Source organism: Centroberyx affinis, unplaced genomic scaffold, assembly GCF_046629955.1.
Source record: "Centroberyx affinis isolate AG114_WGS23_722 - 3 ecotype Tasmania unplaced genomic scaffold, CSIRO-AGI_Caff_v1 ptg001058l_1, whole genome shotgun sequence".
Classification (NCBI taxonomy): domain Eukaryota; kingdom Metazoa; phylum Chordata; class Actinopteri; order Beryciformes; family Berycidae; genus Centroberyx; species Centroberyx affinis.
In genome coordinates, this window is record NW_027279609.1 from 734,511 (window position 1) to 752,634 (window position 18,124).

The window sequence follows — 18,124 nt, forward strand, 5'->3', positions numbered from 1 at the left end:
CAGCTCCCTCCCTCCTCCCAACAGCAGCTGCTACCGCTACTGCAGCACACGGATAGAGAGATAGAGGAGAGAGAGAGAGCATGAAAGGAGGAGGGAGTTGAGACAGTATAAGAGAAGAAAAAAGGATTTTTTTTGTTGTTGCTTGACTCATTTTTGCCCCTGTGCATTATCCTCGGACAGGGATTTTAGTCGCAACTGTGGGAATTTATTTTTTCTGTCACAACAAATAAGGGTAACTCTGTCACACTGTTTTGTTTTAGGTGTTTCCATGTGGGCAAAGTGAATGACTGGATATTTAAAATCGACTGCATGTGGTTTGTTTTCAGTGCAAGCTCTCCAGTGTGGCATGTTAGTCTCCCAGTAACTTGAGTGCTGTTCCTGGGGCTCTTGAGCATGTAACAAGAGTGTCTGAGCCCTGGTCCAGAAATAGAGTTATGTCAGGTCTGAGCCTCAGTTTGTTTGGCTCTACTAATTAATCTGGGGCTCTGTGGAGAGTAGAGCACAGCCCAGCACACTTTGATTCCCTCATTCATCTCATGTGCCTTGGACACGTTTTGACACGGAACCGGTAATTTGAGGAACTTGTAAGAGGCTTACAGAGTATTCTATGAATCATGCTCATTAGTTGAGATGTCAAATGAGGGAACAGGCGGAATGAGAGCACAATGGTTTTTCTTGGGTTTTGTGATTTTCTGCGTGTGCGTGCACATCTGTCCATGTGTGTGTGTATGTGTGTGTGGGTATGTGTTTTCAGAGCTCAGACAGAGGAGGAGGAGCACATTGAACTCATCTGCCAACAATTCTCTCTTCCTCTGTACTGCTGTTTTACAACATGGGCTTAACTCAGCATGTTGCTTTTACTTCTGCCCTACAGTAAATTATTAAATGTCATTAAGCTGTTAGGCTATCAGTGTGGTATGTTGGGTAGTGTAAACTATGGGCTGCAGCCTTACATCTTCCTACTTTCCCAAAACATTAGCTCCCATAGTCTAACACTGTCCTCCGGGGTGCTGCGCATTAATGTGAATGGGAGACGATGGGGGAGGAGTTGGTTCTGAATGTAGAGCATAATCAGGCTGGATCTGTGTGGTGTGGAACTGTTTGCAGACTTTGGTTCTCCTTACAGAAGCACACAGATAAGCCCTAGCAACCAGGAAGCTCATCTTGACCATACTGTGTAGCATCAGTATACAGCAGCAGGACAGTTGGAGGGGTGGGGGGCACAGGACAAACTCACTTTAATTTGGAGTCCTATGGTTGTCAGTTAGCTTAAACAAAGATGCAGCTGCTGTATGGTTGTCAGAGAAGCTTGATAATATAACAAAGGTATGGAGAATATCTATTGTGTCGTTGAGATTTTAGAGTTTTTCCTTGGCAAATTCTCTGCAGGCTTGTGACAGACATATGAGTGTGCAATTTGCAAGCCTTGCTTCATTTACAGAGCTTATGCCCTTCAGCCTGTGTGTCATGCTCGCACGTGAAAGGCTTTTTATTTGTGAAGGAATTTTTTTGCCTTGCTTTCACATGATCCGGGTCAAATAGGCAACTTGAATCAAATCATACTTTACAATTCTCCTGATTCTCCTTCCAAATAAGGTTGAAAAATGCATTTTTGTTATTATTGCTGCTCAGGCTGGAAAAAAAATAACAAAAAGTATGTGAACATGCTGCCAATGTTGCTGAATTGGAGACAGTTCATAATGGATTGATTTCATAGTTCATGGGCATATTTGATTAGTATAGCGCATTCTTTGTGTATCTTAACCCTCTCCTCTATCTCCTCTATCTCCCCCCTCTCCCTCCCAGTGCTCTGTGACTAGCCAGGGTATCAGCCCCTGCTCCACCCTGACCAGCAGCACGGCGTCTCCCAGCACTGACAGCCCGTGCTCCACGCTCAACAGCACGACCAGCCGCCCCCCTCTCAGCCGCTCCAGCCCTTGTGGGACCATCACCAGCCCCAGTTCCACACTCGAGAGCAAGGACAGTGGGATCATAGGTGAGAGAGAGAGATGGAGAGAGAAAAAGAGAGTGAGAGATACCATCACATACCCAACCCCCCACCCTACACCGTCCTGCCTCAGTAACCAGCAGCACAGATTCCTCAGTACACACAGGAACATTCAACCCTCTCTTTAACGTCACTTATCATCCCTTATGATTTCCCATGATGCTCTTCTGTCAGTGTCTCATCAGCAATCTCAGAATTGTTACCTCATGTACACTTTCTGATTTAGACTAAACAATCACGCCTGCATGGTGTCAATCATTCACTATTCTGTTTAATCCGCTGCATTTTTTGTGGGGCTGAAAAGCGTTTGTGTCAAACGGTTTTCATCCTCTACAATGTGTCAGTAATTGGGTTTGTATTGAGTTGTTCCGGTATCAGAGAGCATTGAGGTGACAGTTGCCACGGTTCGAGGTTGTAGTGTATCTCTAGTAATAGGCCTGTAAGACATCTGGGGATTTACACAAGCTGACAGGAAGATGACTTAGTCTATTAATGCATTAATCCCTCAACCATTTCTACTCACAAAGCTTCCAATGGCTGTAAAAAATGACAGAAATTCATTTTGAAAATGGATCTTTAATATTTCAGTGAGGATTCAATAGAGATTTGTAGCGTGTTGTTGCTCTGTATGATCCCCAGTTATCCTCAGTTGAACTGCTTTCATTTCTCTAGGCATCAGTTGATTTAGGTTAAAAAAAACAAAACGAGGGCATGGAATAGCTGTTAACCTGTTCTTTCTCCCTGAGTCGACCAACTAGGACATCACAGTCCATTTAATGCTCATTCATGTAAATTACTATTCTTGAGATCTTAGTCAGTGTCCCTGGCTTGCCCTGCGGGGCAAAGCCAAACGCAGCACAACAATTTGCATTTCCCATAATGCAAACTCTACACAGTTGACATAATTGATTACCATGACTCATAGTCGGTGTCCCCAGAGCAATATCATATCTAGCTGCTCAATAATTCATGGAAGCTGTGATATTGTATCTGCCGGCGTGGAGCATTGACATTGCGCCATGCTGCCGCCCAGGTTGAGACATGTAGCATGTCCTAGTCCGTCTCACTGAGGAGCTACTTTTCTCCTGTCAAATCAATATTTGGCTCAGCCTCTTTCATCTCCTCCAAAGTGAAGATTCTGTTTGTGAGTGAGTGACATGATGTGATATTGGTGTAGAACCCCAGGCTATAGCTCGCCCATGAGAACTGTTATTGTGTCCATCGCGGTGACTCCGCTGCTGCTCTGAACGCCGTGCTCAGACTAGGGCTAGAAGTGAGTTATGTCATGAATGACTTAACATTTGCACAGCCAAACATCACAGGAGTCACGAGGTCCAGGATGGGTTTGTTATGTTAATGTTAGCGATGATGCAATGCGCCGCAGCATTATGAAATCCAGATTAGCAGTGTGTGATGCAAACACAGCCAGCTGGCCATCAGTCCCAGTCCTTTGACTGTGCTGATGTTTCTGCATCCAGCTGTCTGTCATTGTGTGGCTTTGGCCCTCCGCTCAGCTTTTAGGATTGTGTTAGATGGCTGGGTTGGCCTGAGGAAAGGATTAAAGGATTTGCTTTCAAATAAGCAAAACACCTGTCTAAACTCAAAAATGAAAGGCAGTTTTAAGTACTAGTCCTCCCCTCAACTCTTTAATCTTGAATTTGTGTTTCGTACAAGGGAAAATTTTGTTTTGCAGAACAAAATCCAGTCACTGTGTGCACATTCAGTTTGATGGGTCATGTTTCATTACAGTAGGGCTATGTTTTTTTTTCATTTATTTTCTTTTATTTTATGATGTTGCATCCTTTAGCTGAGGAGTTTTGATAAGGATAAAAGACATGATCAGAGGAGTCTGGGCTGAGGAAATGAATACCATAAATCTACCCCATCACAGCTGGCTAGTTTTCATTAGTGTGAGTAAACTGCAGCTGTAAACATGAGATCAGGTGGTGAACAGTGTTGATGAGGTCTGTAAGGAAAAGGTTGCAAACCTATAAGTTGTCTACCCATTACTGTTCATCATCTCACTCTAGATGAGGACATTTTCATATCACAAAAAGCACATGACTCTCACTTACTATTTTTTTCTGTTTTTTTCCTCTCTCTGTTTTTATCACTTGGAATATCATTCTCACTCGCCCTTTCTCTCTCCTCCTCTCCTCTCTCCCACATCTCCTCTCTCATCTCAGCCACCATCACCAGTTCTTCAGAGAATGACGACCGCAGCGGCTCCAGCCTGGAGTGGAGTAAGGATGGCAGCCTGAGAGGCAGCGGGCGCCATGGCCTGGCACCGAGCGTGCGGGCCGACACCTGCTCTCCTGTGGCAGAGGAAGACTCCAGCAGTGCCGGCGCCACGCCAGCTGACACCCCGTCCAGGACAGACCAGCAGCAGCAGCCCAGCACATCAGCAGGGGCAGCAGGGCCACCGCAACCTCCAAGCCACACACCTGAAGGGCCTGTTCCGTACCCAGCACAGACATCCTCCTCCCTCATGATGCCTAGGCCCAACTCGGTTGCAGGTAAGAGCTCTTTTTACTTGGTGAGTTGTGAGCACTGATGACTGATGTCTTCAAGACAGAGGAGGAGGTAGAGGAAGGGATCTGTACGCCCTTCCTGGGGCCCTCTGTGCTTGATTCAGCAATATCTTGAACTTAAAGGGTTCCTCTGGTGTTGCTGAATGATTTTGATTTTGATTTTCAGATTGGCATCTCTCACTTATGAAATAACTTTTGTTTTTGTTCTTTACCTAGATAGAATAAATATTTTAGATGTTCTGCATTTAATGTTATTATCCTAGTGTTTGAAAACGGTGCCTCAGTGGAAACCAAACTAGCTTGTTGTTATCAGTAACTCCAACTAATTTGTGGAACAAATTGTGGAATGATAAAGCTAGCATATTCCACACAGACTATTTTTTGGCAGATGAACACTCTTTCACAGCTGAACGGCTTGAAGTAACCATGAAGGACATTAGCTACAGGACATTAGATTGGTGAGGAGTGCCGTGTAAAGCCATAAACCATCTTCTCTTAGACCAGTAAACTTTCTTGTGTCTTTGACTGTGACTTGTTTTGAGTGGTTGGGTGTCTCACTGCATCGCATTGCAAGTCTGCTCAGAATTGTGATGCTACTATATGGCCTGTGACTGAGGCTGACAAGAAGTGTGTCCTGTCACTTCCCGGCCAAGCAAGTGAGGGAGGAAGATGGGAGAAAGCATGGGTGGACACGTCCATGACATGCCTATTCAGCAGACTCACTGAAGCTCACAGGAGATCGGGAATGATGGAGAAGGGAGTGAGAAGTTAGCGGGAAAAAAGAGAGAGCTTTGTTACTGAGGGGCCAGGTTGGTGTGCTTTTCAAGAAGGAGTTGGGGATTAGGCAGCTGTTGTGTGTTGTGCCTTGGCGCTGCCATGTCAGACCAGAGGACAAGCCGCTGTCTGACTGATCTGTTCTGCATTCCTGCCTTGTAACCTCCCTGTTGTGGCTCAGCTCGCCATATCCACACAGCTGTCACAATTTTTGGTACCCCTTGCTACCCCCTTTTCCCCCCTGTCTCTTTCCCTCCTTATCCATTCCCTTCATTCTTTTGCCCGCTCTTCCTCTGGTCGCTATTGTCCTTCTCTTTCTGTCTCTGTCACTGTAACTCGCTCTTTCTCGCGCTCACACTCCCTCCCTCTCTCTCTGCTGCTGCTGCTCTTGACCTTGGCCCTGTTTCCTTAAGTCCCCACGGCCCCCAGCTCACCATCTCCCTTTAAAACTCAAACATCTGAAAATGTGCTGTTAGGAGGGAGCTGTCGTTCTATTTTCATCTTGTGGTGCTTGGAATCTGACCGTATAGACACATATGTGACATGACCAGAATTTACCTGGATTTAGCTAGCCACAAATGTTGTTGCAGAGTTCAAATGGTTTACTGCTCCTGGCAATATCTCTCCTTGGGCTTTGATCTTGATGAAATAACTATTTGCTTGGATCTGTTGCCTCATCAGTGTAGAAGTTTTCTTTTCTTGCCTTGTTTTTCTAAAGCAGATTGGCCAATAGCCCAGATATGTACTGGTCATAGCCTACTCATACTAGTTAGTTATACTGTTATTCTGTTAGTCATCAAAAGGGCATTTTTACTAAGAGTAAGAGAGTGAGAGTGATTGAGAGTGAGCAAGAGTGAGAGAGGCAGAATGAAAGGGAGCACATGGTTGGTGAATAGTATCCAGACATACAATACATGCCATAGCTTGTAGTACACAAACTTGCACACAGTGCATTTCACACACTGCTCACTGCGTCTGCACAACATGTTAATCTTTACAGCCCACTGGTGAATCTACAGCCACATTGTAAACATAGTGGTGCACACACTGCATCGTGCTGGAGATGCCTGTTGGCCGGTTAACCACTCAATTGTTCCAACAGTCCATACTCTTTTTACATCTCGTCAGTATTTTTCCTCTGACATAAGCCCGAATGGTACAGACAGAGACTGGCTCGTAAAGCTAACAGCCCAGGAAATGTTTGGCTGTGTTTAGGTGTGTGTGCACATGCGTGTGTGTGAGTGCTGTTGTGCATGTCTCCGTGTGTGCTCCAGTTTATGAGTTTATGGGCTGATGTCATAGTTATGCAGTGTTGCCCTCTAGGGACCTGCAGGATTCACACCTCAGATTTTCCGCTGGGTGACGATGCCCTGGGAGAGGACATCAAGGACATGGGAAGACAACTTCATTTATGGCCCAAACCAATATGCTCTGCTGTCACTGCGTGCCAGGGACGGTGATTTCATAGCAGTCTATCTCGACATATTGCTTTTGGCTCCTCCTTTAGGTTGTCATGGTGCTCAAGCCAATTGTATTAAATTAAAAAAAATAATTCTTGAGAGGCAATTACTGAGGTAGGAAGGCATTACATTAAAGGACATAAACAGACACAGGACAAACAAAATATGTATGAATACATTATTAGTGCAATCAGTATTGGGGTGGCAGATTATTAGAATTTGCTTTAACTGGATTTGTGCATAGGCACATATAATTGCAAAATGAATGTTCTTATTCGGTCACATGCCTCCATCTCCAGCCCCATACTGTCCCTTGCCTCCACTCACCACTGAATTATACCCTGCAAAACTCACAAAGAGCCTGAACTAGCCTCCATAAGAGCCGTGATGCTCCTGTCATGTGATTGGCCCTCCACTGCCGCTATCGTACACTACTGTGTCAGATCACAGACGTCTGAACATCTGAATGTGTTAGAGTGATGGAGGGAGATTGGGACGAGGGGTGAGAGAGAGAAACTGGGTCAGAATGAAAGAGAGAGAGAGTTGACTACGAAGGCCGAGAGTGTTATAGAGAGATGGACTGGCTTGGTGGGGGGAGGCAGATGAGGTTGTGATGCCAGGCCATGTCTGAGAGCAGGCCTAATAAAATCTCCACTGACTGATTGATGTCAGAGTAGTGGAAGTCACGCTGCCATTGATTGGAGAGTCTTCACATGCTGTGCAGAGCTCTTGTGAGGACTTCTGAGTTAGTGTAGCTTGTGAGCCACACTGCCTGTCTGGATACCACCAACACTCAAAGACTTCACTGTTAAACAGATAATGTCTCTGTAGTTTTTACAATGCTTACTGTAAACAAGACAGTACTAGTATTTTATTTTAACCTTTATTTAACCAGGTGAGTCAATTATGAACAAATTCGTATTTATAATGACAGATACCAGATAGGTTAGGTTTTAACACATCAGGACAGTGCAGATAGTATTTGCAAATACTTTTCTTTGATTGTCTCATCTTCCTGCCTTTGTGGAAATTCACACCCAGCTGGCACCAAAGTAAAACAAAACATAAAAGGTATTTGCAAGTACTGTTTTGCCCAGGTCTAATTGTAACACTGTGCTATTCTTGTGAAATTGAGTGACTATGCACAGTAACATCAAAGTATCTACAACAGATAGGTACAAGAGACCCACATGAAGTTGCAGAGTTGCGACACAAAGGCCGTATGTCCCTAGAGGCAAAATGGATTTTGTGCATCTGTCTAATGCCAATCAACGTCTGTATCACTGGGCCTCTAGAATGTTAGCTATGTAATAGGAATGTCTGCATGTTGCTCAGAAGTGTCATTTGCACTGCCTTGGTGATCACTTACACACACACACACACACACACACACAGTGGTTGGCTTGCTATTGGGCTGCTGTGGGAACTGGAGCGTCAGTGTGTGGAGCCTGCATCTGCTGTGGATTCTTGCACAAATGTTGACACGCACCACCTGTCACAGGGGACAGAGCTGAATTCAAAATGGCTCTTTAGGGACGGTGTGTAATTGTATTATTACTTGGTAGGACATGTCTGAGGAGCTGGTTTGGACACCGTTCTGCATAGCAAATGTTTTCTGCCACATCGTCTCCCCTGGCATTCAGCATTGCAAAGTTGGCACGGCACCACACTAATGGGCATCACAGATTTGTCCATTTAACATTAAACTGCAAGTGGCATGCAGTGGGACAACATGACTGTTGAGTTGAAATAAATGAAATGCTGGAGGCCTCCACGTAACTTAGCATTTATTTCATCCAGTCAGTCACACAGGCTCCCCTCCAAATCTCATAACTGTCACTCTCCAGCCACACATTGTTATGGCTACAGTACAAACCTCTTAACCACAGAAAACAGGAGAATACATGAAGAGTATTGGAATTGTCCATTTCCACCAAATTTGTGCAACTTAACAGGCAATCAAGCAGTATACTTCTGAGCTGAGCACCTCTATGAGGAAGATATTCTACTCATGTTCTTTCAGCAAGCAATCTGTTAGCATTTAACCTCCTCCTCAGATAGCCTATTGCACTCCTCCCACCCATAATGCTTTGCCTCTCCCCACAGCCCACCATCGCATGCCTACTGAGACAGCTGAATGTTAGCTAATATTCACCTTGGCTTTTTAACTTATGATGCACAATCTTAACTATTGCCATACTCTGAAGACTGTTTGGGATCCTCACAGTAGTAATCATACCCAAACAGTGACTTGAGATTCTGAGAGATGGATGGCTTTTTCTTCTAGTACTAAATTTTATTCTTTGACACAAGCCCAGTAATGATTAGTTATACCAAACATGTAAATGTTATTATTCCATCTAAAGTGGTGTCAACACGGGAGGGGAGCAGCAGAACTGCTAATGTTGACCAAGACAGTAAATAAATCAAGACTGTTTCCCTGCTGTTTTGCTCTGTTCTAAGCTGTTGTGATTTCACTGAAATTTGGCTACTCAACACATTCACAGTATGTCGAGGTGGATTTTCTGCCACATCTGGTGCAGACTTAAGGCATCTATGACAAAATCAACTTCATGTGTCCCACACTCTCTGCCACCCTTCCTCTTTATTTCACTTAGATAATAAGAATTCTATTTTTAAGTCATCGGAGTTAAGCTTTTTAAAAAGGCTTATGGAGTCAAAGGGCCACATTAAGTCTGGCCACTGGAATTCCATGGTTTTGAAATCTTAGCTTGAGCTGCTTGTGGTTGGGTTGCTCAGACAGGGAGATTGAGTTAGGGTCATTGTGGCTCAGGAACGGTGCTACATTGCATCTGTGGTCTTTTGCTATCCGACAAAGCTTTCGGGGTTAGAGTCATGGTGTGGTACAGCGCACAGCCAGTGTTTTTTTGTACTCCGAAGTCCTCTGTTCTTCCTCTGGCAAACTCATTACCCATGCTCTGTGAGAGGTTCTCCAATGTTCACATCCATGGTTTGACTGCCTTTTCACGCAAGCCTACGAACTGTCAACAAGCAGCTTCAAGGATATGTTGCTGCTTCATCCATCAAACCCTAGGAGAATAGTGACAAGGTAAGGTTTGAACAGAGCTCACATCTGTGTTTTGTTACAAAGACTGAAGTCATCTCCACCTGGTCCATGTGGACACACTTTCAGTGACTCCCAGATGTTTCACAGGTTAGCTCAGGTCAGACGGTAATTTTCTCAAATTATAAAATCATGTCTTTCCATCTCTACTGCAGTACTGGAGCAGGAAGGCATGACATGACTGTTTTTTATCAGATATACTTACTCATATTCTCTCTGGTATTTTTTGAGACAATACGTCTGCTGTAATGTTTGGTTCATGTCAACTTGCCTTTTCAGTTACTTGCCTGCAAATTGTCAGTGTTTTGTGATGTCTTCAGGTAGCCATGGAATCCATTTAGTCACCTCTGCCTCTGGCCATGTATAGACATTGACCAGTTTAGTTTGGAGAAAGAAAAGACACTGATTGACGGCAATACTCCTTCACATTCTCCAGGTCTCTGAAAAGGTCACAGTGATGTCCGCTAAAATGTCCATTCTCAGAGAATTGTCAGTGGCAGTAGGTCACAGCAGGAGCAAGATAAAGATCCTTTGGAGAGATCGATCTGCTCCAGTTTTGAAGAGCCATTTAACATTCAGCTCAGTGGCTCTCATTGACAGATCAGAACTTGCCAAGATACAGCTGAATGCCCAATCTCTAAGGCACAGTGTGTTAGCTATCTACTATCTGCCACCGCCGAGCCATCTGGCTGAGATTGATTGACAGCACCCCACGATTGAGAATTGTGTAATAGCTACTCAGGAACAAGGCAACTGTTATCATGGTTTGAATAGCCTAATGTTCAGCTGGGTATGTTGAACAGATCAACTGAAACCTGCAAATCAAACCTATAGACGTCTGGTTGTTGTCTGTTGGTGTCGACCCATATGTCTGATACTTATCTTCTTGGTTTGCACATCAACCTAATTGTCCTAGGTCTCTTCTTTATGGCTATAGTTATTGGCATAGTTTGTCTGCAGTGAGGTATAGTCTGGCTTGTGGTTCAAGTTGTGCATGCAGTTCCTGTTTAGAAAATCAACTTTAAAGCTGCTCTGTATTCTGCTTGCCCTGCAGTGTCTGCAGTATACTACCTGTTCCACACTAATGGGAAATAATATAACCATTAGATTACTGTTTGTCAAGTTGTGGCTTAGGGACCACCTGGAGGCCTTAAGGCGTTTCCCCCAGCAAAATGAAAAACTGTTAAATTTCACTATACTTTGACATAATGTATTTAGAGTTTAGGCATTCTGTGCTTAGGTTTTATCCTCCTGATAGTAGCATACCTCTCTGTGCTACCACATATCTCTAGATTTGCTGACAAATGGTTCCGAGGAGTCTGTGCTAAATACATATCTATTTGGGCGTTCCAGATATAAAAAAAAACATTTGAGAGCTCTTGCATCTGAACTTGCTGCACTGGCAGAGGTGACTAGCACAGTTTACGCTCTACACTCCCATATTCTACATCGTACAGTGTAATAGTTTTGTTTAAAAGAGTGATGTTTAGCCCAAGTACATGCTGTTCTGCTTTTGTCAAGTTTTTGGTGCAGCAAATACTGCTCCCATCATTCGAGTGTAAAATAATGTGCTTACTGAATGTAAGTTTTCTAGTCACAGACTAGAATCTATTATTACATTTGTATGCTGGCTGTTCTCCACAATCATTTTTTTTCTACAAATTCATTTCCCCCCCTTTTTGTAGTTTGAACAAAAAAGTGGACTGTGGAAGCTAGAGGAATTTCAAAGTTCCCTTGTTAACAAGCCAAATTTGTGCGCAAACCACTTAAATTCTACTTTGCACTTACTCATCTGAAAGCTAAGGGGATTCTGACTTAGCAGGTCAGAGAGGGATTGGAGCTAGAAAATGCCAAAGGTGTTCTTAAGGTATTTAGTACAGAATCCATTTGCCATCACTAAACTTCTCATAGAGGGAGGGCAGAGGCTGAGTGTTGCAGGTATCACAGAGCTCAAACGAGCCTTGAAATGTTATGTAGCAACCCAATATTTTGCCATGGATCTTGGAGAGAATTCATGGAATTTCTCGTATTATTATTATTATTATTGTTATTATTATTATTATTATTATTGTTAATGTTATTATTATTATTGTTATTATTGTTATTACTATAATTCTTTATTTTATTTTTTGTATTTCTTTTTATTTTCTGTTTTATTATTATTATCTGTTGTATGTGATATTTATGTGTGGACCCCAGGAAGAATAGCGGCTGTTAATAAGGCAAAATTAGGCATACACACAGAAATAGAATGGATTCTATTTCTGTGGGCATGCAACTTTGTCAAGTTTACTCATCACACAACATGGTTCCAACACATCCCTGCAACATGACAAGGCAAGGGTGGCAGGCAGGGTGAGGGGAGTGTGTTAAATGGATACCAGTGCAGGTAAAGAGGGGAGGGGAGTGCATGGACCAGGCACAGGTTTCAAGTCAAACAGGCAGAGAAGGCAGGATGCTTGGAACAGAGAAGCTCAGTCCTCCTTCCTCCTCTGTCATGGGAAACAGAGAACAGAGGGATTCAAAGGGCAGACATGCCAGAGGAAAAAGAAAGAAAAAAAAAAGAACCCTATTTTCATCAGAATACAGCCTGACACATCTGTACAGCTTCAAAGTCGTTGCAAGCACACAGACTTCAAGGTATCATATGTACGCACTATCAATGAGGGATTCTGCAACAATAGGAAGAGATAGAGAGACTGAGGGGAGTGAGGGAAACTAAAGGGGAGGGGGGGGGGGGGGGGTGATGGCACCCTGGGGAAAATTTTGGCCTTGAAAGAAATGTGGAAAAACAAGAAATATGACTTCAAAAAAGCATTTTTTTCAAAGGGAAAGAAATGTTGATGCTGCAGGATGCATTATTACAGACAGGAATGAAAGAATACCTAATCGCTGTGTGCATCTGTACTACTTTGGCAAGTCCAACTGACTAATACCTTCATCTTTTGCTTATTGGACTCATGAGAAAAGACATCTGGTGTAGAATAATCGTTATTATGGCTTTTTGGCTCTCCATAGTTCCCCATTGCACTTGAAAAATCCCAAATTTGGATAGACAGTTTAGCATAAGAGATAGAGAGGGACAGGGAGAGAAAACAAAATAGAGAAATCCTCCTGTGGTCCTCTTATGTCAGCACGGGGCTTGAGTGATGCACTAGTGCTTATTTGCTGCATAGATTTGATTTCTCATTCTCTCTCTCTCTCTTTCCATCACTCTGTCCGAGTCACCTGCTTCTTTCATGTGCTGTCTTACATCATTCTCTGTTCTCCCTTCCTGCTTTTCACTACCCCGTCTTTCGTATGCCCCCCCCCAACTCCCACTCCCCTACCCCACCCGAGAGAGGATCATTGATTAATGCTACACCGGCTGCCCAGTGCAAACTGTCAGCCACGTTGGATATCAGATCTCTCCGTTTCTCTTTTTTTTTCTCTTCTGTATTCACTCCGTTTTCCCCTCCGCTGCTCGCTTGCCAAAATTTGTGCATTTGTGTGTGTGTGTGTGTGTGTGAGAGAGAGAGAGAGAGAGATGGAGAGAGAGAGAGAGAGAGAGAGAGAGAGAGAGAGAGTGTGATGGGAAAGGCATGGGCAGGGAGGTGGGGAGGGGGGGAGACACTCTCCCGGAAAGCGCTGCATTCATTGAGCGAGTGCCTAATGCTGTGGATGCTGTGACTGACTGAGCGCTAGTGAGAGGACAGCCAAGCCCTCTACTCACCAGTTGAATGCTGCCAGTGTGCCTGGATGGGAGCACTGGGGCAGAAGAATCACTTGGGTGCCCCCGGTGAGCTCATCCACTGGGAGAAATCTCCAGAGCTTTAGCTAAGGGCCTCCGCCCTGCCTACTTGCCTGTCTGCCTGCCCAGCCTGCTCCATGCTGGGGACCAGGGGAGGGCTGTTAAAATCCCCGCTGTCCTTCCAAGCTCTCTGACTCTGCTGCTGGATGTAAGTAGCTGTTTAGCTTAGCTTTAGGAGTAGACATACATGTGTGCACCATGTTAGTGTTAGTTCTGGACTGTCCTGCATTGACTGATTGTAAAGTGTGTCTGTTTTACTTTTGTTGTTTTGTACATTGTTTGTTGTAGTCTAGGCCGTGTCCATTATAGTTTTTAGCCAAAACACCATTCATTGTAGTAAAAGTATCCATGAGGGCCTTCTTTTATTCCAGTCAAAGTTGTATTGATGGTAGCTTCCTCAGTTGCTCCGTTGTCAACAGACGGGCTCTAATTAGTGGGACATTCCAGAGAGGAAGTTAGCGACCAAGTGAGGGAGGGAGGGAGTGAAGAAGAGAGCGAGTGATTGTGACTGTCTCTCCCAGCTGAGGCTGATGAAGTAGAAAGCAGAGGCTTTGATTCTCCTCTTCAACAGGACCAGGAGAGCATGGGTCTCCATGGTGATGGCATTGTTGCACAGTGAACAGCGATCGGAGGAGAGACCTTGTTGCACTAATGCACATCTCTCATATGTTTGCAGAGCATGTCTCACACTTCAGACCAGGAGCTGAATTGTTTTGTAATCACTGGCTCATTACATGGTTTATTTGCAGAGTATCATTCCAAAATGAGACATCGAACATTTGGAGGAAAAAAAAGTCTCCTACTGAGAGACTTGTACTACTCATGCTGTTAGAAAATGATGGATCACACAAAATTTAAACAAATTCTGGATAGAAGGTAACTTCAGACCTTTTTGGACTGGATGCTCTACACTTTAAAGATAATGAAAGATGAACTCAAAATGGACATAACATGGGTAGCATTGGATAGCAGAACTCTATTTGCACCTCTTAATTTTGTTGTGAAACAATTGGGCATCTTTAAAGGCTGTGGTGCTGAGGAATCCATGAGATGTAATAATAAGCTGATAAAGAGGATATATGAGTATTGCTGAGAATGTAATTTCTCAGCAATATAGTAATTACATTCTCAGCAATATAGTACTGAAACTGTGAAGTGTGATCTTTCTGTAGCCTGCTACAGTTGGTTAGCCCCTCTATAGTTTTAGTAAAGATAGTGGTTTTCAGTTAGTTGTCTGCCCTCTCTGCACAGCCCAGGGGGAGTGTTTGTGGGGACAGACCTATCACTGCTATACTCCATGTAGCTGTCAGCTCGAATCAGAGGAACAAGGGGTGTTTCTGTCCTGGCTTGGGGATGCTGCTCTTCTGTTTGCCATTCCTGTACCTGCCCATACCACCTCCAGGGAGCTACAAATGCCACGGCACACCAGCCCGTCTCTCCCTCACTCTCCTCCACTCTGCTCTCAGAGATGCCATATGTCCCACAAGATTTGTCAATTGCATGTTTCTATCTTACTCTCTTTACAGTATTTAGGACAAAAACATTCAAAATGCACCTAATTGCCTGCCTGACTCTCTCTGTCTCTCTCTCTCTCTCTCTCTCTCTCTCTCTCTCTCTCTCTCTCTCTCTCTTTCTTTCTGTCTGTGTCTCTCTCTTTCTCTACAGCTACCAGTTCCACAAAACTGGAAGACCTGAGCTTTCTTGATGAACAGCGCAACACACCCCTGCGGACATCCATTCGCCTACCCTGGCATAATACAGGAGGAAGGCCACCTCAGGACTCTAAAGGTAACTGTGTCATGCATTATTACTGTATAGATACACATAGGGCAACCAGGGCAAAGTGGGAAAACACATCAGCGAGCACATCTGCTCATAGATTCCTGGCCAATCCACATATTTTTAGGTCGCAACCGTCTATTTTTCACCATGTCAACTTTTACACATTTGTCTATTGGTGCTGTCAGCAGATTTTAAAATGGTAAGAATTAATGATTTGTTAATGCTAGGTATCAGTAAAGAACTGGTGGCATCGCTAGCTAGCTAGCTATTACCTGGATGCCCTGTGTGTATCTGTAGTTCTGCTAGCAACTGACCAACATTATGTTTCCATATGTCTGTTTCTTATATCTCTGTAATCCAAATGATTTTGCTCAACCTGGAAAAAATCACAATGAATGCAACATTGCTCATCAGCCCAAAAATGTTGCCCTTGTACATCACCTTATACATCAATGCATCACCACCATAACATTTTATTACATAAGCCAAAAGTTAGTGTTTTGTCAGAGCTCTGCTTCTGGTACGGGTAAAAGCACGGGAAAAGAGGAAATTATTTTGAGATGTATTAATACAGAACTAGAAGTCAGTGTCAGCTTGTAGTTACCAGTAGTCATGACTTAGCTCCATTTTTTTCCACACCGTGTCGAATGTTGAATTTCATTGCATCATTTTGTTGAAACCCCATCCTTCAGAGGATATAGAAGAGCTTACAGGTAAATAGCGGAGGTGTAAACATGAAAAAACAAATTATTACTGACAGAAAGCTTGGATTAATTCCAGCAGCGAGCTGAAGTGTGTTTCATGCCTTTGCCTGTGTGAATATGAGATGTTACAGTTTCTATGATCCAATGTTTAACATTGTTCAAAAGAAAAATAATTATGCAATTTGCTTTGGGTAATAATTTGTTTCATTTCCTTTTTCCCCCAGCTCGTTTTGCTCCCTACAAGCCTGTGGACATCATGCTCAAGCCCCTGTTGTTTGAGGTGCCCAGCATCACCACAGACTCTGTGTTTGTGGGCCGTGATTGGCTCTTTCAGCAGCTGGAGGATGTCCTGAAGGCCAGCGAGTCCACCGAGAACCGCGGCACTGTTGTGGTGGGCAGCGTGGGTTATGGAAAAACGGCCATTATCTCCCGGCTAGTAGCGCTCAGCTGCCACGGAGGCCGCATGCGTCAGATCGCCTCCAACAGTCCTAGTGCCTCCCCCAAAAGTAATAATTTTAGTATATGCCTTTGGATGTGAGCTCCGTTGTAGAATATTATATTGGCTAAAAGTTTTCACTGTCTATTTGGGATTTGTGGTTTCTTTTAATATTTACATTTTAATATTATCTTGTAAAGTTGAGTGTATGTCCACTGACACTATGAAACCCCATGTCAAAGCTCCTCCATCAGCTACTGTTTGATTGATTTCACCAAATAAGGCCTAATCTGTCATCATCTATGTGTGTCATAAGCAACATGTCCAATGTGTAAACATATTGAAGAGCTGGCAGGGGGTTACATAAAACAGATTTGACTGTTGCACATTTGAAATAAGATCAAACCCATCAGTAAAATTTACTTGAGTGGGGCTGAACCATTAATATTTCATATAGACAAATTGGATGCCCCATTACTAAGTGAAAGTATTTACACATAATCTACTTGGTAATTGTGATTTGATTACTTGATGTTGACTCATGGGCACAATTAGGAAAAGGAGATATGCATCTGCAAATTTGCTCCTTGAGATTAGACCAAGGGTTAGACATATGATTATGACATATGACTGGTATGATTAATACCAGTCATGACATGCTCATATGCTGTATATTGTCATGATAGCTTCCATATACTACCAGTCAAGAGTTTGGACAGACCTAATTGAATGTACTATGTTTTTCATTATCTTAAAGCCATTTTGATCTAAAGACTTATGCTTAAATGCTTGAAATGTGTGTCTTAGACAAATATAAATAGTGAAGTTGATGCCTGTGTATGAATTTTTTTCCAAAGCCTTTGCCTTTCCATCAAGGCAAAGGGCAGCTACTTTAAAGAATCTAAAATATAAGATAGTTTTGATTTGTTTAACACGTTTTTGGTCACTGCATAATTCCATTTGTGTTATTTCATAGTTTTGATGTCTTTACTGTTATTCTAAAATGTGGAAAAAAGTAAAAAAATAAAGAAAAATGTGGTGTGTCCAAACTTTTGACTGTTAGTGTATGTATTATATGTCTAAATGCATATCTGACCCACTGTGTGTGTGTTTATCTGCCAGGTGGGGGAGAACCAAACACAGAGCTTCCTCTCAGCCAGCCTCCACAGCCCACTCCACCTCCCAGTGCCACCAACACACTGAGGAACAATAGCTGCCCGGGGACCCCCGAGATCCAAAGGCGCAGGGAGGAGGCCGTCAAACGCCTGGCCGCCAAGGTACGACTTGATCTGAGACCCCGGCATTCAAGAGCAATCACAGAGACAACAGTGTCAGAGTAACCTGAAAGGGAAAAAACAGACATTCTCCCACATGTCCTTATGACTTGATAAGGTCTTTAGCATTTTGGTCCATCTTCAAACACAGATGTAAGCCTTTACCACTATGCCAGTTAGTTTTATAATACATTTCTCTGATTACAGCTGTCACATGAGAGTACAGTCATGTTGTTATCATCTTTTGGTGCGCATCTGTCACAATTTGAGCAGATGGATT

General features: G+C 43.5%; 1 protein-coding gene across 1 annotated transcript in view; it reads left to right on the forward strand.

Moving 5' to 3' along the window:
• tanc1b (tetratricopeptide repeat, ankyrin repeat and coiled-coil containing 1b) overlaps positions 1-18,124 on the forward strand; it is a 115,162-nt gene that overhangs the window by 68,091 nt on the left and 28,947 nt on the right. Inside the window, exons 6-10 of the mRNA XM_071523016.1 lie at positions 1,807-1,996; positions 4,195-4,524; positions 15,314-15,436; positions 16,359-16,640; positions 17,693-17,847. Coding sequence (XP_071379117.1) covers positions 1,807-1,996; positions 4,195-4,524; positions 15,314-15,436; positions 16,359-16,640; positions 17,693-17,847 — 1,080 coding nt within the window. The remainder of the gene's footprint in view (positions 1-1,806; positions 1,997-4,194; positions 4,525-15,313; positions 15,437-16,358; positions 16,641-17,692; positions 17,848-18,124) is intronic.